Source organism: Arachis hypogaea, chromosome 17 (assembly GCF_003086295.3).
Source record: "Arachis hypogaea cultivar Tifrunner chromosome 17, arahy.Tifrunner.gnm2.J5K5, whole genome shotgun sequence".
In the NCBI taxonomy this organism is placed as follows: domain Eukaryota; kingdom Viridiplantae; phylum Streptophyta; class Magnoliopsida; order Fabales; family Fabaceae; genus Arachis; species Arachis hypogaea.
The window spans coordinates 549849-574933 of record NC_092052.1 but is presented as its reverse complement, the minus strand read 5'-3'; the positions used below and the strand labels follow the sequence as shown (position 1 = coordinate 574933).

The following is a 25085-nucleotide window of genomic DNA, read 5'->3' as shown; positions in this document are numbered from 1 at the left end:
CACAAATAATATAAAATTAAAAAAGAAAAAAGGAAAGAAAAGATCTTTCTCACATTGCATGGGGCTTGGAAGCTGCCGACACTCCATTATGCAAAATGCAAATAATAATTAATTAATTAACTAGAACAAATTTGCAATAATTAAACTGAAAAACAGCATGCCGAATCTGGCAGCATTGCTGTCAGCAGCGTTATCATCGGCAGCCTTCTGATCTTCCGAATCGGACTCTGGCCCATCTGCCGGGGCATCAGCCGCCGGCGACGCCTTCTTCTTCTTGCCTTCTTGGAGGCCTTAGGGGACTCTGCCGGCGCATCGCTCTCCTCCCTGAATCCCCTTGAAGAGTCCCTCGGCATCAGAACCTTGCTGATCTTGTACGCAACAAAGGGATCTTGGTCAATCAGTGTCCCTACTATGCTCGCCGTATCAACCTTGGTCTCAAGCTTCACATCTTCGCCGTCATTCTGCACCGTGAAGTCGAACTTGTTCGCTCCTTCTGTCGCCAAAGTGTTCATAACCCCGTTGTTTGACTTCAGCATCTGCAGCGACTGGTACACGGGCACTCCGTGGTACAGCAGCACCGATATCTTTGCGATCGTGGGTTCTTGTATGCTAACGCTGCGGCGGTGTCGTGGGGAGACACGGTCAAGCAGCACGCTTCCTGAAAGTTGGAAGCTTGGGTCTGAGCAGTCTGCGATGATGCACCTTGCTTGAGAATGTGCTGATGTTATCTGGCGGGGGGGCGGTGGGTGTTTGTCGGGGGGTCTGCGTGGATTTCGAGGATGGGGATGTTGTAGGGTTTGGGACGGCTCGTAGAGGGGAGTCCGTCGTTGTCTTCGAGCGAGCCTCTTTACGCCCTTGAGGTGGTATTTGACGTAGCGGCTTCCGGCGGCGTGCCTGGCTGGAACATGGAGGGGGTGGTGCGTTGGTGATCTGGTGAGCTCTTGGCGCCGAAGTAGTCGACGAGGACGTGGAGGGAGAGGACATCTGAGGTGCCGATGGAGAGGTGCTTGTCGGGAGGGAGACATGGGGATTGGAGGGCGGGACGGTGATGCGGCGGCGGTGATCTCGCGGGAGGTGTGTGGTGTGAGGGTGGTTGAATGTGGGAGGTGGGGGGATGCAGAATGCGTTGAGTGTGGCATGGCCGTCGAAGGCGGGAGGCAGCATGTGACTGTGAGGGAAGAGACACTCCTGTCTCCATTGGAAGTGAAGTCAGATTAGTGTGTGGGTTTTAGATAGACTAGATAGTGATGATGAGGGAGTGACTATGTATGCAGCTTGCCAGCTTGCCATTAATTGTCCTACTGACATCTTCCTTCTTGCACCTTCTTAATTACCATTACCAAATAATGACGTGTCTAGCCTTCACATTTTACGTGTAGTATGTATTTCGCTAATCATGAAATTCAATAATTCAATATATTCATTAAAAACTTTTAGATTTAATATGATTGATAGATGAATAAAATGGAGAGAAGAACTACTAACGTCCCTCACCGCGTCTTAGACACCTACCCACACCCGCCCGCGTAATGCTCTAGATAGCAGCATCTAGCTTGACATATTCTTTTTCTTGTTTTGCCTGCATTATTCAATTTGTAACCAACCAACCTTTTAATATAATTCTTTTACTCCTTAGCTTAGCTACAATTACGAACCATGCATGGTTTTCTGTACCTTCAGAATTTATTATATTTGCTGCAAGTATTCCAGGGTTTCATTTTCATCTTGAGATTTTTAGTAATTTCGGTTTTAGACCAAATAGCTCGTGAGTCGTGACCTATTTATTATTATTGCCAGCCAACAACCAACCAGTTAATATTTGTTATAGATTATGACAAATGAATCAATATGTTTTTTTATTTTTCATATGGACTTTAACGAAGTAGTTCAAACGTACACAGCAGAAAGAAATTTATCATTCTTGTTCAGGCTAATATTATGTTATACATTAGCAAGGGGATATATAATACATTTGAAGTTTGTGATAAAACAAAAAGAAAGTTTTATGAGAAAGAATCGGATAGAACTTTTCAACTTGCTGCTGTTAAATGAAAGTACATGCATTTGTCAGATTCAGTTAATTTGTTGAACATGTTAAAAGCATTTATACTCATGTTGTGTTGGCGGACAAAATCATCTCCGGGACCGACATCTTTGCCAGCTGGGATAAGTTTGGGTCAATTTGATGAATAATAATAAATAAAGACTAAACTTGAGTGAATGAGATGGACAGCATCAATAATTGTTCAAATATATATAGAGAGAGATAATTAAGTTGGTTGATGCATGGTTGTCATGGTCATGGAGCCACACATGTGGAATACAAAACCATCCAATGGCACGAGTGTGGGACCTCATAATTGTACTGGTGTCTCAGACTATTCAATAGTGAGCAATAGAGTAAACACTTAAACAGAGTATGACCCAAGAAAGTAGCAAAAAGCTTAACCCAAGGCAAGAACAAGTGACCTAGATCAGATAATAGACGATGCGTTTCTTGTTTAGGGTTTTGGGATAAATAATGAAATGTAAAATGAGGTGCTGCAACTGCAAAAATGTCAGCCAAAAGAGATAAGGTGGTTAGGATTTAATAAAGTTTGATGACTGCAACAAGGCAACTGCCTCTCACTAAAATACACATGAAACTTGTGACCTACATCTATCTAGCTTTCATCACTTTGCAAAATGCGCTTAACTTGCTTTCACATTATCTGAATAAAGGGATCCTTTTATTTTTTTTGGACATTGTTACATAAATTGAATTTGACTAAAGCCTTTTTTTTTTGTCAGGGGACCAAAGCCTTGACCGAAGCCTGGAAGAACGATTTTTCTATGTAACGAAGTATTTTGTTTTTTTTTTTTTTCGTTCATAACGCACTTTTCGATGTAGACCAAAGTGGCCGGCAATGGCAAAATTAGAATTTAAAAGCACCGGCCCGATTGGTTCGGTACATAAGCTTAGATAATTGGGCTTGTAGTCCATTGTTTCACTAATATATTATTTTTACATGGGTTAAGCACCCACATCCCAGTCCATAAAAAAAAGCACACAATAAAAAAATCATTTTTTTCAGCTACGTCCTATTGGTTAATGTTGATTTATATTGTAGCTTAAAAATAGTATTCTATGAAAAATATATTTAGGGTGGCAACGGGATGGGTAGGGACGAGTTTTTTGCTCTATTCGATCTCGTCCCGTCGTACAACAATTGCATAAAACCCGCCCACTTCTACCCGCGAATAGTAAAACGTTGAACCTTAACCGGCGGGTATCCGTTCCGCTCCTACCCGCCTCTATAATTATTAAAATTCAATAAATAAATTTATTTTCAAAATTATATAACCATCCTCACATACATAACATAAATTAAAGTAAAAATTTAAATATGATACAATATTATTAATCATTTATTAATCATTTTACATATATTATATATATGACGGGGCAGGTAGAGACGGGTATTACCTAAACTCGACCGATCCCGCCCTCCTGAAAACCTGCCTCGCTCAAAACCCGCCTCCGATGCGGGGCGGGTAATTACCCGCCTCGAATGGGTAGAGATGGGTGAGTACCGCGGATTCGAGTAGTATTGCGTTCCCTGAATATATTATATAGATTGCTTAGTCTGTATAGCAATATTATTTTAAAAGACCCTCCAAAAGTGGTATTTTTATTTGGTAAATATACTCTAGCTATCCTCCATTAAACCGTTTTATATGTGCATGTGAGGAAGACAAGTAGTAAGAATTTAGGGTTTTGAGTAGATGAATGAATATATGAATTTAAGCTAGAAAAGGGTGAATCCATAGGTAAAGGCAAGTTTGTAAGAGGAGTAGTATTAACCTATTTGTAAATCCTTTAGAATATAATTTAGAGAAAAGCTGCAAGGTGGTCAAATGCTGAGAAGATGTCGATCGATATATATATGGAACTACTTTAATTTAGACATAGTTGTGGTGTTTTCAGTTTTCACACCATCATTGTGACAAGTGTAAGTGTAAAACCATCTCATCAAAAGTCTCAAGTACCCGGATTTAATGTTTCCCTCCAAATCCAACATATATATCGTAACTTATTAATTAAATAACAGGAAATAATTAACTAATTAACTAACTAAATCATCAACCAAATCCAGGATTAGGTACTAGCTAGCCCTGCCGTTAGCACCGGCATCATGCATGATGATGATGATTAGTTGGATAAACTTGGCCAGCAGGAGCAGCTTGGTTAGCATAGTGGCCCATCATCATGATGTTCATATTGCAGTAGAAGAAGGTTGCGCGTTGGTTTGAGGGCACGACACGTGCTGGGTTAGGAAGTATCTGTAACTGTATCTGTTTCCTTTCCTTTCTTGGGTGCAAATAACTTAACAGCTAAGCCAAGCCAAGTAGATAAAGGCATGAATAATCTGGTTGTGCTAAGTTTTAAAAGCGGATATTTATTGTTTTAATCAATACATGAGTTTATGGACGATTTGTTACTGTAGCACTAATTTAGGGAGTAAAAATAGTAGTGAATATGTTTAGGAAACGAGATGATGAAAAGGAATGAGCTGGAAGGCAGGTTCGATCACTCACTCCTTTGAGGATTCCCCTTTTTCTTGCAGTGATACAGGGAGAAGCATACAAGTACGTACGTCTAGAATGTTTCAAATAGAAATTTCATGATATGCTGTCTAACAACTAATTGCATCTCATACATATGTGATATGTGGTATCTGATTCTTGCTGTATATCTGTCATTCACAAACTCATTGAATTCATTCATTCCCATCAATTAGGAACAACATACATTGCCTCTTTCAGTTATTACTATAATATTACTTGCCATTATAAACAAGCTAATTAAGACCGTGCTTTAATTTAATTCGTATCCAAGTTTTGTGTGGCGCAAAAGTAGCTCACAGTAGTGTATTATTAACAACATAAACTTATATAGTATAGAAGTATTACACTGCAAATGGAACCAAATATATCCACCGGTGAATATAAAAAAAGAAAAAGAAAAATAGTAAAAACAGCTATTCAAGTTAAGATATAAACTTGATCAGGCTTTAATTCAAACCTGGAGGATACTTAATGAACCCATGATATGTCAATCTCTATCAAGTTTTCTTCCTCATCAGTCATTTTAAGTTCAGATAAGAACTCCATTAGACTCTGATGATGGCTGAAAAGGGCCTCAGCTGCTGATAGCTCCTCCTCTTCTGCTGCAAACTGTAGTAGTTCCTACTGTACAGTGGTTCTTCTTTGTGAAGCGCAATTTCTATGAGGCTGTCCTCATCAGAGATTGATCCATCTGAGCACCAATCCACTTCTTCAGAGTCCTCACAAGTTGGCACCTCTTGTTCTTGTATCTCATCAGCATCTTCTTCAGGAGGAGGAGGAGGACTAATAAGAACCTTTTCTTCCACTACTACTGGTTTGTGCCTTGAGAATAGTAGAGTGTAGAAAAGAGTAGAAGAGAAAAGCAGTACTAGAGATGTGTAGAGGATAGAAAAATATCCAAATGACAGCAGCACCAACAGATAGCTGGAAAAAAGCAGCGAAAAAGCAATAAGGATCGCCATCCATGAGGGAGCAGTAGTACTACTCTTGTTGAGTATAGAGCAACAAGAAGATAGCATTTGATTGCTCATATGATGCACAAAATTAAAAGCCTATTACTCTTTAAAGATAAAGGAAAGAAACAAATAGTAATATGAAAGCTAAGGCACTTTAACCAACTTAGATTAATCAGTGGGATCAGATCAAAAGATAGAGAAGTGGGTATAACTATCCTATTAAATGTTCCTGAACATCAAGCATGGCCTCGTTAGGGTACTCCCTAGCTACTAGTTGGAATGATCTATCTACTTTACACTACTCTATTTGATCTTCCAAACTGGTGCTATGGACATATATAGCTAGGGCTACCAAACACTGCACTTTAGTGTATGTTGTATAGAATTGAATATGGAATTGAAAGCTGAGGATCAGAAACACAAAAGAGGGCTAATTAAGCACATCTACTAATACTGAAATACTATGCAATATTGTATTGGTGTTTAGGAGGTTGGAATGTGAGAAGCCATGTGCTAACATCTGAGCTCACCACATGGCATCTCTTCTCCATATTCCAATGCCACAAATTAAAATGTAACCTAATCTTCTGCAACCCAATTAGCTAGCTAGCTAGAAATTACTATTATAAGGGTTGCAAATGGTGACATAGTTGCATCTCCAATACTCTCTGTCGTCTCTTCAATTTCCATCAAGTAAGGGAATATATACTTCTTCTTTTTCCCAAGATATTAAAAACAAGTTTTATTGATATTTTTGCATTAGTTTCATCGTCCATGATAAAACAGAAATGGATTTAAAATGTTTAGGGTTTAGTTGATGATTGGATAGTTAATGAAAGTTGAAGCATAGCTATAGTACTAATGCTTCTCTTTATTGCAGCATAGTACAACCAGCAACCTCCGCTTTGGATGGCACCACAAAATAAAAATGTTTTTTTTACGGGGACCTTGCCTCCTCCTATAAATAAATGCGAGTTTTTGTCCACTCCCTACTCAATATTACATCAAATGCTTTCCTGGGATTGGACCATATATCCAAACATTTAAGAGCGACTAAAGTAGAAAATACATAAATGATTTATAAGTACTACGTACATACAGCTAGCTACTTGCTTAATGAATAATTCGATGAGATAGGTTTATTCATTATTCTTGGAAAAGGCAAGAGATTGCAAGTAGACTGGCTAGGGAATGTTTCCTAGTAATTCATTGTGACTTTCAATTCCATTCATTACAAGCTTAGCTTATATATATGAGGGGACCATACTATAATCAAAATAATAATAATAATGCTCCATGCCTCTCTGCATTGATCAACGTTTCCTTTCACCCTTCCCTCTAATACTCGTTTTTGAATTCAGAGCTGACACATGTAATCCTGTATAATAAAATCAATAACAACCATATATCTTCCTTTTTTAGCATTTGCAATTATAATGACAGTAGTGCAGTGGAGCCAGTGGATCGGAAGCGAGCAATGCAAGTTAATATACTGTTTATATATATTTCTCTGCCAACCTTTATAAATACTTATCAGGACTATACTCATCATGTATATTAGTATATACTATAGAATATACTATATATGGCTGTTGCTCTCTTCTTCTTGCAAGAGGTCAATTATATGTGTTATGAAAAAGTATAGGTCGAGAATAAAAATGTAAATAATGGATATATCGGATGTTCATTTCACTAGTTGTGCGGATGATTATTCTAATATTAAGATTTAGGTAGGTAATTTGGAAGTATAGTGTGTTTTGATTTGATTGGTGGTTATTCATATTATTCAAAAAAGTCATTAGTTATCTAGCATAACTCTTTGTGTTAACACTTGCTGCTTCTAAAATATATCTATTATATATTATTAATTTTACAACTAAAATATATCATATATTATTCTTTCATTGCAATTAAAATTAAATCTTTTTCTCTAAAATTAATAATTTTTCTCCTCTCTCTCTCCCTATCTCTCTCGTTCTTTTACCTACTCTAACTCTCTTATATATCATTATTAATAGCTAATTAATAATTATAAATTTAACAATTAAAATATGTAACATGACATTCTCTTATGTTAATTAAAATTAAAATTAAAATATTTAAAATTAAAATTGCAATACAATTATATTATATCATTAATTTAATTAATAATCAAGATATGTTATATGACACTCTGATCTCTTATTAAAAAGTTGAAATATTTTTTTTCAAAACCAATAAACTTTCTTTATCCATCATCTTATCTACCTTAGCTCTCTCTCATTCTCTATTTTTCTCTATCATTCCCACTCTATATATAACTTATAATTTAATAAACTAAAATATGTCACGAAATATTTTTTATTAGAATTAAAATAAAATATTTCTCTCCAAAATTAACAAATTCGCTCTCTCGCTCTCCTTCTTCTTCTTTATCTTTCTCTCTCTCTTTTCTCTCTCATTTTCTATCTCTCTCTACATTTTTATTATATCAAAAATAAAATAATATAATTTAAATAAATTCATAAAATTCTAAAAAATACATTAAATTTATATTTAAATATAATTAAAAAATATCTCATAATATTATTTTACATAAAAAATGTATTATTATATATATACATATTTTTTAATTTTTATATTTAGTTTCAAATTTTTATTACTTATCTTTTTAATTTATATTTTCACTTCTCTTCCTTCAAATATTTATTACATATAATTTGGGGAGAATACTAATATTGTGATTAATAATTAGAATTAAGATTCAATTACTTCAAAAAAAATTAATTTTAAATTAATTTTATAACTATTAATATTAATTTTTTATACTAAAATCTATATATATATATATATATATATATATATATATATATATATATATATATATATATATATAAAGAAAACATATATATTTTAAATAATAAGAATAAAAATTAATTATTTTTATTTATATAATATAATTAATATTTAATTAAATATAAAAATATAAACATTAAATTCTTTCAAGATTAGATAATAAATATTAAAATTATTTTTGAATAAAAAATTAAATTCTTTCATATAAAAATAATAATTAAAAATTATTATTTAGTATTTTTACCTACAAAAATCCTATTTTTTTTAGCTTTTGTCTCCTACAACTTTAGTCGGTTCATCTTGGATAAAGTTTTATGAATCCTTTTATTTATTTATATTGCTTAGAGGATTGATAATATAATAAAATCTTTTTATGTATATCTGATCTCTAATGTTAGCATTATTTTATGCGAATATTTTTTACAGTAATAGTTTGTGTGAGTGGGGGTCCTATATATATACGGACCAGCTCCAGCTATCACACTGGCCCAACAAAGGGCCACACCAATAAAATCAAATCATACCCCATAATAATAAAAGAGAATATGAGAAATTAGTCAAATTACCAAAAAAAAAAAAGAGGATATGATAGTAATACCAAAATAAATAAATAAATAAAAGAGGATATGATAAAAAAAAATTTACTGAAAGGCTATAAATAGTGCGGTAAGAGCCTCCAAAGTTATTTTTAACCTTAACCACAGTATTCCTTTAGATTTTAGAGTTTCTATAAATATATCTTTTTCTCTCATTGGAGTCAGAGATTATAACTAATCAGTGGCTCTTCAACTCAATTCCTCAATTCTACTATAAATAATTCTATTTCAGAAAAAGAAAAACACACACATATATATAAGCTAATATGATTCTGCATTGTTTACCTTGGAGATAACAATGAAGTAGATTGTTAGAGAAAACTGATCACTAACCATACAACCGTTCTAAGAGGGAAAAAAAAGTGTATATACAGTTATACATACACACATCTCAATATTAAAAAAAGTGTATATACAGTTATACATACACACATCTCAATATTACATTCACACATGGACTGAAAATTCAAAGTAAAGAAAAACATACTCTTCATTGATTTGGAGGTTAATTCTTATTTCTAATAAGTGATAAATAATGTTGAAAATACTAAGAAGAAATAGGATAGCCAATGGTAGAGTAATACTATACACATAATAAAATAACCCTTGGGAGGGCTACGAGACAAGCATATATATGTATGGTTCTCAACTTGCTTGCTTCTTCATCTTATTCATATTCATATTTGTCTTGGCCATCGCAATCAGTGGGTTTCTTTTATTTGACCCATCCCATGGAGCAAAACCATATTTTATTTCGTGTCACATTTCTACCATATATATTTTTTCTTTACCATACAAATGCGCTTTGAAGACTTTAACAATAAACGAAAAGAGGAGGGAGAATATTTTAATAACAAAAGCCTTCATCACTTTGCCAGCAAACTGACAGCTACTTATTAAGCTGCTTATTCCTTAAGTTAAGATAGTGATGGCCTTACCCCATTTTTACCCTTTTTATTTTAATTTTTATATCTTCTTATACTATCTAACATGCATCATCAGCCATAATATATATATATATACATATATTATTAGAGAAGAAAACCAAATTATCATCAGCCATAATATATATATATATACATATATTATTAGAGAAGAAAACCAAATTATAACTCTTCACTGATCGGGAAAACTTTAGGGAGGAATCAAACAAGAGAACATAAAATGAAAAGACAACACATCCAACTCAAAACCTTAAGGTGTCAATTTAACGGGTCTCTCATCTTATAAACTCTTCACTCTTCTTTGTTTTCTTTGATGTGGAACTAACTTTAACACTCCTCACACTTACAACACTAACACAAAGAACATATACATCAAACACCTATATATACCAACGGCTATGTGTAGTGATTCCTAGCCTCTTTGAATAATTTAATTTATTTATTAGCAGAGGAAGGAAATGAAGAGTGAGATTAGCAAAACATAATCTGGCTACCATCTGAATCACTTTGAGGGTTTGTTGTGATGATTGATTGGATGCTTAAAAGGAGATACCCACGCACTTGCTCCATAATTTGCTCTCACAAACTTTAGTGGACTAATAAGACAATGCTCAACTAGCACCTATTATGCTTGCTGACCCCCTTTCACAACAAATATAAAAAACAAACCACATGGGAACATTGAACATACAAAGAGAGATCTTTATTATTTGGGAGCTATGCTTATGCTAAAGTTGGGTCGAATAATTGATTAAGCCTTATTTGGAGCTACTTATGTGGCCTAAACAAGAATCTATCTTGCTTTAACTCTTTGCTTTTTCACGTGCTTGTTTTGGAATCTTGGGATGCTATTAATTCTTGCATCTTATATATGCTTCAAAAGGTCCATAAGTATCTCTGCTTTTCGTCGTTGGAGAATTTTTTTTTAATTTCAGTTTGGCACCACCTTCATTATTATGCCTATATGCTTGCTTCAGGACGGAGATATAACGCCGTTTATTACATTATTAGAGACTAAAAAAATTGTCAAAATAATATATCTTATTGGCATTTGAGTGAACTAACTAACAATAATAACATAGGATTACTAAAAGCTATCCTGATAATATTTCTTTGGTTGCGTGTCTTTGTCATCTTAATTATATAATTAATTGGCACAGCTACGAAATTCTAGAACATAAAAATGTGTCAAAGGAACTAATCTTTTTTCTTTAAATTACTATAATGTAACCGAAATTAGCCATAACATCCAACAAGGGATTTTGTCACCACCTGATGGCGCAAGTTCTTGTTGGTTTCATGGGAGCAGAGGCATAAGAGAAAAATTAAAGAATCCTCGATTAATTCGATAACACGAACCTAGTGTCTTGTATCAAAAGAAAGTCCTCTTGGTATGTTGTTGTTTATTTGACATGACGCCAAAGATAACATAAAATATAGTATAGGGTGGTATAAGTTATTGCCCGGTATCAAATGCTACTTATTTAAATAATAATCTCTGCTTTAATTTAATTTCAACCAAACCCTACAGCCATGAATATTGAATAGGAGATGCAGTGTGCCGCTTCTTGTTTGGTTTAGAGGTATCAGTCCCTTTCATTTCAACACAAAATATGCCTAACAAAGTATTTATTTTATATATAGAAGCAATGGAATTGAAGTTTCAAAATGAAATAATTGTTGATTACCATCTTTTAATGAATGGCCAAATTAGATGTATTCCTAATAATAGAACTCCAATTATGTCAACAGTTCAATTATATGACCAGACAAAAAAATAAAAAAAAAGCTTAGGATTTATAATACATAACAATTTTGTTAGGTAGTATTTATTGGTTGTTGAATTGCAGCAGTGTTGTTATTGGTAAAAGAAGTGCTGTAGCATTGAAAATCATTGAAGTTTAATAATAAGAAGAAAAAAGAGAGAGAGTAAGGACAAAGTTGAAGGCGTCAAAATCTAATTAACAACTCATGATTTCCTGTGTAGAGTGTAACCACAATGTTATTTTGAGAGTAATAGCTATTTTTTTTAGTGTGATCTCACCTTTTAGAGCAACCTTGCTTTGCTTTTCCTTTTGACTTCACCTTCCACTTGTTGGATGAAAAACAACTTCACTCACCTGCTGCACCCCCATCATCATGGTATATAAATTAAACCAATTTTATTTGTACCCTTTGATTTTTCTTTACAAAGACGAATGATGTGCACAGTTGATGACACAGTACAGTTTGTGGTTGTTAAGTTGTTCGTGATGGCAGGGGAACATTCTCCCCCTTAAACCAGGTCACAGTCCTGAGCAGAATCTTCCAAACTCATTGGAGAATATAACATTACATAACATAGACCTTGTCTATAGAGGGAGAGAGAGAGGTTGATGATCAAAGATTCAAAAGAAAAGTGGGTATGTATGTTGTGTAGGAAGAATGGCAGTTAGGGAGGTTGGGTTGCTTCTTGAAAGGGTTTGTTGTATGTTATGTAGACTGTAGGGAAATGGGTGTGAAAGTGACTATATATTGCTTTCTTATTGTTTGTTTGTTTGCTGTATCATGTATGCTATGATGTATCTAATGGATTCGATTCGTGCTGTGTGGCTGGCAGCTGTAGCTTCCTTTGATCATCTTGTTTACATCACTTCGATTGCAATCAACTTGTTCTGCTTTGGGTGATGGGAAGTCATGGCAAAGGAAAAGACGGCGAAGGCACTTCTGGACTTAAAGATGATGACAAGTATGAACCACAATTGAGATTCCATACCCCAACAGCAACAGCACCACAGGTCAGATGATCCCTTTTAAATCTGTGTCAGCTCTTGTTATTGTGTTTTGTGACAGGACAAAGGGATACTGCTTGCTCAAGTGTATGTTGCAGGGTGTTCAGTTATGATATGTTTAATTTTGTGATTGTTAGTTGATGTATGAAAAAATGAAATTAAAAAGCAAAGCTAAGCTAGTGTAACTGGTGGTGCATGGCCCAGCGGCAAATGCAAGATGGATATGTAGAAAGAGTGGTACATCAGAGATTGAAACGTGTGAATATTACTTGGAACCATCCAGTAAGCAGGGATGTTGCTGTTATAGGATCATGGGACAACTGGGAAACCAGAGACACCCTGCACTTGCAGTCTCCCCCTCATCCTCATGCTTATGCCATTGTTAAAGCACTCCCAACAGGTATCTATCATTACCGTTTCATTGTAGATGGATATCTCACCCATGCTCCAGAATTCCCCTGGGCTTTTGATCATTCTGGTTTCCCCTACAACATCTTGGATTTGCAGGTACTTCTTTTCTTTCCAATTCTTGTACACTTGTTGGACTACTTCTCCTCTAATATCTACTTAATGCTTAACCATATTTGCAGGATTATATTCCAGAAACGGCTGCAAGGTTAGGTGATGCCCAAGATCCTCCATCCCCACCATGGACTTATGATAACATGCTCTTAAACGACGATGAGTTTGGCAGGCCTCCGCCCGAGTTACCACCACAACTACCACTCACAACAAGAGATGACCCTTCTTCTTCATCCACGGTTCTTCCTAGACCCTCCCATCTGGAACTCAATCATCTATACATCCACAAAACCGATGGGGGTGACTTCGCCGCCCTGCGTTCCACGGAGAAGTTTGGACAGAAATATGTGAGCATGGTGTTGTACAAGTCCCTCCCAAGGGAAAGATGATAAAAGATTTTTGAGTTTGTGTATTGTGTTTGAACTATGCTGGGCTGATGGGACCATTTATTTGTTTGTTAAGGTCAGTAATGTAGTAAGTAGGTAATGAGCATTCAACAATCAGCAATGTATTCCCCTCTTAAAAACTGAAGGGAATATTATTTATTTATTTATAGGTGGGTACTCCCATGAAGATATTATAATTGTCTTCATGTGATGATTTTTCTTTTTGACCTTTAGATGATGGATTGTAGAGTTAGATTTTGATATGTTATAAAAGTGTTCGTTTTTATTTGAAGTGTGGCCAAATTAATAAATCACACTTTTATACAAAGCATCTTCATAAAAAGATGTTTTTTACATCTTCATTTGAGTAGCTCCCTTATTTATATACACAAATACAATACATATTCATCTCATGTTCTAGAATTGGCAATGGTTAAACGGCACATACACTGATGTTCAGCCTAATGCCTACTCCTCTCTTGCATAAACACCTATCAAGTGTCATCATCAAAACACTTTGTATGATTCATCTGTTACAATAAGAAAGGAATGAAAATATCTTGTTAATTTTACATGCTACAATTGGTTAGGAAGCAATCCAAGGGTTCTCAAGTGGTAGGAGTTTGTTGGCATACCAAAGACGATGATGTATTATATCAGCGCACGGAAGCTGTTTGCTGAAATGCCCCAAAGGAACACTGTTTCCTGGTCTTGTTTGATTTCAGGATATGCACAAATCACTATGCCATTGGTAGTGCCCTTCGAGCTTGCCAAGACGGAAAGCTTAAACTCGGCATGGATATTCATGCCTTAATTTCTAAGTCTCGATTCTCTTCAGACATGCCCATGTATGATGATGCTCCTCGTGTCACATCATGGAATTCTATTGCCATAGGGGGGGATCCAACTTCTTGTCTCGTGGAATTCTATGATCTCTGGCCTTGACCACAATGAACAATTTGAGGAAGCAGTTGCCTGTTTCAATACAATGAGGAGACATGGAATGGTGCCCTCAAATTTCTCAGTTATTAGCACTTTGAGTTCTTGTGCAAGCTTGGGTTGGATCATGTGCGGAACATGTATTCTTGGAATTCAATGATATCAGGCTATACACGTCAAGGGCAATTGCCAGATCAGGTATGGACTAGAGACTCGAATAGAGCACTTGTCTTGTATGGCAGACCTCCTTGGACGAGCGGGTGATGTTAACAAGCTAGATGACTTTATCAAAACAATGCCAATGGATGGAGAACAGTTTTAGGAGCATGTTGCCAAGATGCTTATTGAGCCCCAGAATGGTGTGAACTATGTTCTACTTTCAAAAATAAGGGATGCTGGATATGTGCCTGAAAGCAAATACGCACTCTATGATCTTGAACTTGAAAACAAACAAGAGCTGCTGAGCTATCATAGTGAAAAGTTGGCAATTGCTTTTGTTCTCACTCGAAAGTCTGAACTAGCAATCAGGAATTCAGGAAAATCAAGAACCTTTGGGTTTGTGGGGATTGTCACACTGCTTGAAGAAATATAGAAATAGGCAATAAGATGCCATTTTCGGAAACTTTGAGTAATAAGAAAGGAGAATGTCCTCAAGGACAGTTAACAGGTTATGCTTTCAGTTTCTATATCTAATTTGCTTACACCAATCTGTTGGTGGGGTAGGGACCATGAGTCCAAAATAAAAATGTTATTCGTTAACAATTTAAGCTAGAGAGTTAATAATATACTTTGATTTTGATTATTGGGAAACACACTATGCATGGGAATAACAAGGCCTAGAAATCAAAGTTGTTGGATGTCGCCGTCCTTTGAAGGATAATCAACTTCTGCCCTGAAAGCGATTCTTACTTATATGTTCCTGTTCGTGTCAAGGAGGAAAATGGACAGAGTGTAGGCCCACACATTCGTCCAGTGCGTCTGTGTGTGGTGACCTGGTCAATACGTAGTTGCTTCGTATGTCCCATTGCGAACAAAAAGGAAGATGCCACGTGACTCCGCGACGAATATTTCAACCTTATATATATTAATATATTTACTCTTGAATTTTGATAAAGGAAGCTACAAGGCAGGACTCTTCATTCTATTCCATGTTTGCAATAATATAATGTGCCTTCTTTTACTTTCTGAACATATATACAAGTGACAAAGCAAACAAAGCAATGATTGTTTGTTTGATTTTGATCCAGTTAGAATTGCACAAGACATTTCAAATCGTGTGTTAAGTGTTAACACATTTTTGGTATTGGTAAAGGCAGAACCAGAACCCTTCTATAGGGCGAAAAAATCTCTAGAAGTCTATATCCAAGATATTGGTAAAAAAAGTCAAATAATAATTATGTATGATTTTATTATTTTAATTCAACGATGATTAAATATCCTGTTTTATCTTTTTGCTTTTCCAACCTTGCTTACGTTCGGAACACTCCTTGCGTGACAAGTCAAACAAAGTAAATTATGTTTATTGCATTAAGCTCCGTTGGGGATCCTATGACAAGTCAAACAAACGCTATACTTTGCTAAATTAGAACAAAATAAATGCTGAATAGTTGGTTGTTCGGAAACAAAACAAATCCTTCCTATGACGTGATAGAAATCCAGAATCGCATTGATGATCCTAAGGATGTTCAGTGAATGCTGCTTCCATTATGGAAGGTAAACATTTCAGAAACAATACTAATTAAGGAGAGTTAACATCTTCATTCATGACATGGTCCATAGAACAGAAGAGAAGATATTAATAATACATACTCCGGCAGAAGCAGCCGCAAACATGCAAAAAAAAAAAAAGTGACCAAAAATTTCTACAACTATGACACCTTATCAGTTTCTTTTAAGTTAGAAGAGAAAGAGGAGGATAATATGCAGGGACCAGCCACCGGTTATCTCTTGCTTCAGAGTTGAATGCTGCTTTCATCTTCTTAATGAATTCTTCGCATTTCTTGTTTAACTCCTCTGTGTCCACTGTACCATGTCCATCAACGATCACTATAGTATTATTTGCCTCTTCCTCTCTCTCAACTTGTTGTTCTACCACGGTTACAATCTTGTCTTCAAAGTCTTCTTGTTCAAGAGCGTCTTGCAATGAATTCTCACGTTCCACTATCATCAAAGTGTTTTCTTCTTCTGGCGGGGATGCATTGAGACCAGAGTTGATGGCTATGAAGAACATGAGTCCATTGCAGAGAAGGAAGATGCAGGTCTTGGAGAACTGCTGGAGGAGGAAGGGCTTCAAGGAGTAGAAGATGAAGAGAAGCAAGGAAAGCAAAAGACTGACAAGACAAAAAGAAAGCAGAGGCTTCATCATCATTATCCTGCCTCTCGGGTTTGGATGCTCCATCGTGCTATGAAGTGCGTTGTGGTTGTGGCCATCTCTCTGTTTATATATTATTAGGCTTTGCCATCGACGTGGGTTTGGGAGTTACAACTTACTTTACTTAAATCTTTGGAGACTTTTCCAGAGTAGACTCCAAAGTCAGTCAACCGGTCAACCAATCACCAGCGGATGGTAAGGACTAAGGCCCTTCATTTCATTTTATAATATGATTATATGTTTAATTATGGGTGAAAACTCTCTCCAAAATTGATAATTTAGTTAAATATGTGAAGTTATTTAGTGATTTTTAATTATTAATTTTTTATAAATTTAACTTCATCTAATTTTCACCTTAATTAAATTTAAATGTTATATTATATGTTATTTTTTTAATTATTTTTACGTCAATATATTTTTATGAATTTAAATCTTCTAATTTTTGAAAATATGAGAAAATAAAGGATAATTTCTTCTTTTCTTAGTCTTCTTTATAAAATAAATTGTGAGAAATTATATATTATTATAAAATAAAATTCAAAATTTAAAAGATACAAATCTATTTTTATGATAACCAACAAATTTATCTATCATTATAAAATACTTAATATAGTTTATGATTTCCTTTATTTTACCTTCCCATCCAGTTTTCTTAATCATACTTTTTTTTTGTTGAAAATTATATCTTTTTACTCATCTCTGTTTAAATTTTAGTAACAAGATTGTTATTTGTGAAATATATATAATTTTTACTTTATATACAATTTAAAATTTTTGGTAAAAATAAAAAAAAATCCTATAAAAAATTAAATGCTTTAAATATGTAAATTATAAGATTCAAACAAGTTAGTCAAAATGATAGAGTATGTCTAGTTTTATATGTGATAAAAAAATACTTTTAAAATTTAAAAAATAAATTTTATCACACTATTACCAGACCAACTATACTTTATGGTATAGAGTATTAGGCGGTCAAAAAAGAACATAAACATAAGTTAAGTGTGACTTTAATAAAGATGTTGAGATAAATGAGTGGTCATACATGGATCGAATAAAGAACAAAGATATAAAAGAGTTGGAATAACATCTATTGTGAAAAAGGTGCTATAAGCTGGTTTGGACATGTGAGAAAAAAAGACCGACAAATTACTTAGTTAGGAGGAGGAATGAGATAAAATATAGACAAAAGGTAAAAGACAGATAATGACTTAAGAAGATTATTCATGAAGTGGTTAAACGAAATTTACATATAATAGTTGTTACTGTAGATATAATATATGATAGAGCTCAATCACTTCGTTTAATCCATATATCTAATCCCACCTACCCCACTTATTGAGACAAAACTTTGTTGTTATAATAGTTATTGTATACAATTTAAAATTTTAAATACTCTATTTTATCATTAAGTTGAGCAGGACACGTATTAACTCGGTAATCCAAAATACAAATAATACATTTCAATAGTACTTACTATGAGAGTCGTGATTTGGCGCTAAAAGCATAAAATAAAAAACAGGAGGAATTCTAGATTGAGTAGATTCACATATTTGAAAAATGTAAGTCGAGAAACTCCGTCGTTACGCTGGAACCTGGCTGGAAAGTGGATTGCAAATTCTTTGTAACTACCAAATATATATTACTTAAATTTGGGTAACGCCATACATGGACTTTTCCTCCAATTGTTAATTAATTATATAGTTCTAGATTACCTTACAAATTAAGTAGACCTGGGGTTGATGTTACATCCGGTGTGTTCTTGCTTAATTGGTCTTTGATAGAGAATTAATCTACCAACCATTGAAATCTCTACTTCCGCGTTGAATAGCATTTCGCACTTTTATTACTTATTTAAAAATGCCATTGCTCTCACTCAAAAGAAGGGCATGTTAATAATTTTTGAAAAAAAAAAAAAAACAGGGGCAACTCATCAAGTGCCAATATCTCCAGGTAAAGATTACGTAGGCCCAATTTTTCTGTAAGAGATTGGCAAAAAGTGAAAAGTTAATTAACATTAGATAAACCAAGTTGGGTTGGTCTAGTGGTTAGTTCACTAGACCGTTTAAACAAGTGTCGGAGGTTCGAATTCTGCCTTGTGCATGCAGCAATCCATTGGCTAGCGGCAAACCCTTAAATGGAGTTCAGTACCGCGACGGATTAGTCATTAGCCTTCCGGGTTGAGAGATACCGTGGTAAACAAAAAAAAAATTAACATTAGATAGAGCCAATTTGGTAAAATAGCTTAATTAAATTGATTTTAAAAAAATAATTTAAATAATAAATATTTTTATTAAAAGAAACTTATAAATAAATTATTTAATTTTTTAATTTTAAAAATATTTATTTAAAAAAAATATAATAAAAAATTATTATAAAAGAAGTTTTTTTTTATTTTTGTATAAACATTTAAATAGCTTCTTAAAAAACTACAATTTAATTTTAAAAATTACACTAAATATTAATACTAATATTTTTTATAAGTAAAAATCTCAAAAAAAATAATTTTTAAAATTTTTCAATTAACTTTGAGATCAAAGACAAAGTTAATACACCATCAATATAAAAGCATTTGATATTATTAGGGTGCAAAAAGACCACGGTCTGTCAAGGACTGTAGCCTAGTCTGTGTTTAATTTAGTTTGGCCTATTATAAAATAGACACAAGTTCAACCTCTTATAAAAGTCTTATTATGTTAATAGGTCAGACTCAGACTAATTAATTAGCTTGTCAAGCTTATCTAGACCTGTTAATACATAATTACATATATAAATCATTTTTTATTATTAATAAAATTATAAGATATTTTAAATTTATTATATTTAATTATAAATAGTTTTGTATATTTTAAATACTTTAAAATTTATATTTTTTTATAAATATTAAATATGATATATTATATATAAATATGTTTATTAAAAATTAATTTTTTTAAATAATATTTTTATTTTTGTAAAAAAAATTTATCAGACATTTTAACAAGCTTTAAGCCAGGAGAGTCTAAATAACAAATCAAACCATTTGTAGAGTAATACTAGGTAACCAATAACTTTCTTAAACATAAATAACCACCAATCAAATCAAAACATACTACACTTTTAAATTACCCACTTAAATCTTAATATTAGATTAACTATCCACACACCTAATAAAATAAATATCCAATATATCCATTATTCACATTATTTAATATTTTTATTATTTACCTATACTTTTCTTAATTTGTAACATCGACAATTTAGTGTTGATTTTTATTAAATCCATAGACATAATTTATTGTAATTGCCCCTCTTTTCAGTATAAATAAAATACCCCATCTATAACCTATAATCGGATAAATACAATTAAATATTTTCATTATTTTACCTTGATTATACAAAAAATTAACTTCTAATTATAATTATAATTGTAATAGTATATAAAATTTAAGATGTCTACCATCCAAGCCAGCCACTACAAATGTACATAAATTAGATGAAATAATTTTACATAAAATAATTTTTATTAACAATAACAAAGTACTAACATAAGCAATGACAATGTATAATTTATATGCATTCATTTTTCTTAGAGTTGCAAAATGAAAGCATACTCCAATGACCAATCCATATTCCATACAAGGCTATATATAGGCTATAGGAAAACTACAAATCCCAACATCAGGGGAATTTTACTCGACTAAACGAGCTTAAACAATCAACAATTAAAAGTAAAGTCTAGGAGCTAGCCATCAACAAAAAGTTATATAGCTTTGGTTCTGCTAATAATGTATGTATGTAGCTATATCCCCATCCAATCAAAAAAATATAGCTATGTCTGTAATTTCAAAATAGCTTGCTCCAATCCAACACCAAACCTTTTTAAGTGCTGCAAGTCATTACATTGTCCTCTAGTCCTGCCACATTGATTTGCTCCTCAGTGTTCACAATAGCTGAATCACCAGCACCCTTTCTGCGCTTGTGTGGCTGATTCAAATCATTGTCCTTGATCTCCTCTAGGACATTCTCACCTGAATCACAAGGCTTTGAAACTTCTGTACCATCATCATCATTCACAGTCTCTATATTTTCATCATTTTTGTCATTGGACACTTCAGAACTCTCTTCCATCTCAGCCTCGCGGAGGAGGGCTTCTATCGCACTCATCATGTGTCTGTTAACCTATTGCAAAGGCCAGAAACAGCATAAATACAATCGCAAGATCACATACAAACTGTAAATTGCATATTTATGAATGATCCTCTTTAGAAGATTTATTTCTAAATGTGAACACCACCTAATTAAACTTGCCAACTCTCCATTGAATCTCATTTCAAAGAAGGCCTAAGATTTTTCAGTGACTTTGGGTTAACAGAAAATAAAAACAAATTAACGTTTGGATTTTAAGTTATCCACATTTGGTGTCAAATATAAAACAAGAAGCAAAAACAGATAGTCAATGGCAATAACATTCACCTTCCTAATTAAAATAGTTTGGGAGTAAAACCAAATTCATGCTTTCCCAAATACCATCACCAACGATATGCTCAGACAATTAGAAAGAGACATGATGTACTACCTCTGGGTTCTGAAGAAATTCAGCTATGTCAATTGAACATGAAGGGCATTTCATAACATTCTTCTGTGCTCGCAAGGTGCGCCCACCTTCGCTTCCCCTCTTTCTGATAAAGCTTTTGCCAGAAAAGGCACCCTCCAAACAGGATTTGCAGAAGTTGTGGCCACAAGGAGTTGTCACAGGGACGCTCAACACCTTGCGACACAAGAGGCAAGCAAACTCTGCAAAATCGATGAAGCAAGAAGCAAAATTATATCAACTTAAGAATCTCATACATACTAATAACTGCAAAGGCATCAAATCAAAGTGGTTTAAGAGATGGTTAAAGTCTTTATAGGAAAGTCCAAGGCAACATGTACCTTTCATAAGCCTATCTCTCACTGGCTTGGTCTTGACTTTTCGTACAATTTTTATCTTTTCTGATATCCCATTTTCACACCTTATAGCATCCATTTTCTTGCTTGGTGGTGGGGGTCTCTTCCACATCCAGCATTCCTTTTCCTCCTAAAATGTATAAACAATAAAGGTGGAATTAAATTCAATGGAACAAAGAATATGCAAAATATCTAGGGCAAAACAAGTGATGATTATCTTGTCTTAACCTAGTAACCTAGTAGAAAAAAGGGGCAAATGAATCAATACCTCATAATGCAATAACATTTAGAATTTTAGATACAAGAAAAATAAACAGACTATAGTTTTGTACAACACCACTTACATCATAATCCCATGCTGCAGCTTTCTTCCTTTCAGTTACATCAATTGCCCCCTTCAACTCTTTAACCACTGGAAGTGGGCGTGGACGGTCTCCATGTTCATCACTGCAGATGAATGACCCAAATAAGTTCAAGATTGAATGTATATGCACTCACACAAAGACACACAATGATACAAGGAACCAACCTTGTCCATGGAGCTGGTTCATTGTCACATCTAACAAACAAATATCTGCAAACCAAGCAACCCTAACCCAAAAAGAGGACTCTTGAGGATCATTTTGGAGAAAGATAATCAATTCAATAGGGAAAAAATGTTAGGATCTATTAAATGTAATTAACTACAAGGCTTTCCTAGTATCTTACTTGTATTCCCTTCTTACGCCAGCATTTCTCTATTCGATAAACTCCATCATACCTCACTCCAAATTGGGGTGCATAAGCAGATCGTTTTTCCTTGTGGGACCTGACAAAGATTGAGAACATGAACAAGGCAAAAATATTTACACAGAAGCACGAGACTCAGATGAAAGGCATGACTAAGACAATCCAAAAATATGAGCAAGCACGAGAATCAACTAAAAAATTAAACAGACTAAACCATTCATATTCACACAGTAACTCAAGACAAATTAGAAGGAAACCTTGGGAGAAGAAATAAAAGCCAAGGCAATGAAATAAATTGATTTTATTGCATATAAGCATAAATAGATTTGGAATAATAAAGAAGCAATGTGGATATCTTCTGGCAAAGGCGTGAATAGATTTGGTCAATCAATTACATGTGATGAAGGGGAATGATTATAAAAATGATTGAAATTACTGACCTCACAACCCTAACAGGATAACCTTGTTGGCAACTCACTCTGAGGGCCTCATTCATGTTGTCAAACTTCTGGTCAAATGAATGTGTTTTGTTGGTGCGTTTGTTGCCACTAAGGTCCTTTCCACCACTGCAGACAAAACAACCACAAAGAAACTCAATCAACAGAGACATAGAAAACAAGCAAATGAGTATGCAAAGCAGTTAGTTACCTTCCAGTGTAGAGGAACCACTCTCCATGATCCTCGTCATCAACATAGCCACCTGAAAGAGCTACAGACTGAGCACCAAAACCCTTTTGACCAGCAATGCCCGCAACATGAGGGAAATGGGCGCCCCACTGCCTGCAATCCATTCTGTCCTCCCAAGTATCCCCAACAAGAACCCCACGATTGTTCCTGGGATCATACTCAGCAGTGATTGGACCCAAAAAATCCGAAGGAATCGTCACAAAAATCTTACCACTGCACGCGTTGGCCTTTCCGGTCTTCTTCGCCCGCTCAGTGGTGAAGCAAGTGTCTGGAAGCTCGTCGTTTTTTCGAGAAACATACACCTTGGGCTGCGCCACCGCACCCACCATCCCCGTGGCCTTCATTTGCCTCGCCAAACGGATCGCAATGGCCAGCTGGTCATTAATCCGAGGGTTTTCGGCCATCTTAGGTGGGATCTGACTGCGACAGTTCGCACAGGTCCGCTTTGCCTGCCCAATCCACTTCTGGAAGCACTTCAAACAAAAGTTGTGACCACACGGCGTCTGCACACCCAACCCAAAAAATAATCAGCTCCGAAAAATTGAATGGTGTGAACATTGACATGAAGAAGCAATCCAGAACAGAACAAACTAACCGTGACGGGTCTCTCCGGCAACTGCATGCAGATTGAGCAGTTCAGACTCCCATCGAAGATGTCCTTCTCTGCTTTGCCATTCTCCGCTGCTGCGAGTGGCTTCGAGGAGCGAGAAACGAGCTCCTGTCTCTTCTTTGCCTTCTCCTCGTCAGTGAGTGAGGTGTCTCCCTGAATCGCCCGGATCGCCGCCACTAAGCTGTCGGAGTTTCCGGCAACGGCGGGAGCCGATGCTTGAACAGGGGCAGGATCGGCACAGTCAGGGCACTCCCAAGTGCTGACCTCGGCCATGGTAGGAGGGCCGGTGCCGGCGGGGAGACATGGCTGGTGCCACGGGGTATGGCAGGTCCGGCACGTGAGGCACTCGTGCGGTGGTGGTTTCTGCTTGCAGAGCATGCAGGCACCGTCGGAGTCGCACGGAAGTGCCTTGGAGTGGGCCATGTAGTGGTGTGTGACTGGCGAAAGAAAATAGTAGCGGGTGAAGAGAGAGAGTGTGAGAGACAGTGAGAAAAAGACGGGATTTTATATTGTTGGGAAGGGAAGGGACTCTACTCTAATATTTACTATTTAGTATCATCCATTTTGGCGTACAAAGTAGGAGGGAACATTCTTTTTAAATTTTTATCCAATTTTCGCCTTTCCCTCTACTCTTGTTTTTTATTTTTATTTTTTGTCTTTTTCTTCTCTTTTTTTCCAATAAAATATTGGTAACTTGCAAGATTGACTCATTGTGAAATGAATATGAATATGCACTACTAAATGGGGATATTCTCTTATAAATAAATATCATACTATATATTTTCATTATATTTATGTTTATAATTTTGCATTTTGTTTCTTACCTTAAGATATTAATGTCATGTACAACAAAAAGTTCTCAACAGACTAGATATTCACGACTTTTTCAGGTAAGTTATTAAAATAAATTATTTGTTTTTAATATTATCAAAATATAATTTTTATACGTTAAAGTCGTAAATATATTTTTTTATTTATATGAAAACTGCGTCTAAATTATGATTTAGACGTAAATTGCGGTAGAAGAATAGCGATTCACGTTGAGTTGCGTGTGAAAATAAACTGTTACATTCTTTCAACAATTTTTTATATAATGCTTGCCTATATAAAAACTACCATACCGCATAAAAGGTGTAGCGATTTTTTCACACATAACTCAACGCAAACCATTACACTTTTATTGCGATTTACTTTAAATTATAATC

The 25085-nt window shown here is 34.8% G+C and overlaps 3 protein-coding genes across 8 annotated transcripts; 1 reads left to right on the top strand and 2 right to left on the bottom strand.

Moving 5' to 3' along the window:
• Nucleotides 1–11377: 11377 nt before the first annotated feature.
• On the top strand, nucleotides 11378–13946 carry LOC112766244 (SNF1-related protein kinase regulatory subunit beta-2-like). 6 transcript variants are annotated; one of them, XM_072223036.1, is made up of 5 exons: nucleotides 11968–12081; nucleotides 12183–12341; nucleotides 12539–12716; nucleotides 12915–13217; nucleotides 13301–13946. In XM_072223036.1, the coding sequence occupies exons 3-5, from the start codon at nucleotides 12606–12608 to the stop codon at nucleotides 13619–13621; spliced, it is 735 nt and encodes a 244-aa protein (XP_072079137.1). In that variant the 5' UTR covers nucleotides 11968–12081; nucleotides 12183–12341; nucleotides 12539–12605; the 3' UTR covers nucleotides 13622–13946. The 6 variants fall into 6 exon arrangements, with proteins under 6 accessions (XP_025667929.1, XP_029150189.1, XP_025667927.1 ...); XM_025812144.3 differs by lacking the exons at nucleotides 11968–12081; nucleotides 12183–12341 and adding an exon at nucleotides 11378–11522; XM_025812142.3 differs by lacking the exon at nucleotides 12183–12341 and having other exon boundaries at nucleotides 11833–12081.
• Nucleotides 13947–16295: 2349 nt separating this feature from the next.
• LOC112765625 (uncharacterized) lies at nucleotides 16296–17024 on the bottom strand. Its single transcript, XM_025811513.2, has one exon. It carries the CDS (start codon nucleotides 16953–16955, stop codon nucleotides 16449–16451), a length of 507 nt encoding a protein of 168 aa, XP_025667298.1. The 5' UTR covers nucleotides 16956–17024; the 3' UTR covers nucleotides 16296–16448.
• Nucleotides 17025–20460: 3436 nt separating this feature from the next.
• On the bottom strand, nucleotides 20461–24453 carry LOC112766243 (E3 ubiquitin-protein ligase ORTHRUS 2-like). The gene is made up of 9 exons (XM_025812140.3): nucleotides 23866–24453; nucleotides 23232–23773; nucleotides 23024–23149; nucleotides 22563–22662; nucleotides 22384–22445; nucleotides 22199–22301; nucleotides 21840–21984; nucleotides 21484–21701; nucleotides 20461–21086 (listed from the first exon to the last, which is right to left on the bottom strand). The coding sequence occupies exons 1-9, from the start codon at nucleotides 24301–24303 to the stop codon at nucleotides 20787–20789; spliced, it is 2034 nt and encodes a 677-aa protein (XP_025667925.1). The 5' UTR covers nucleotides 24304–24453; the 3' UTR covers nucleotides 20461–20786.
• Nucleotides 24454–25085: the final 632 nt, after the last annotated feature.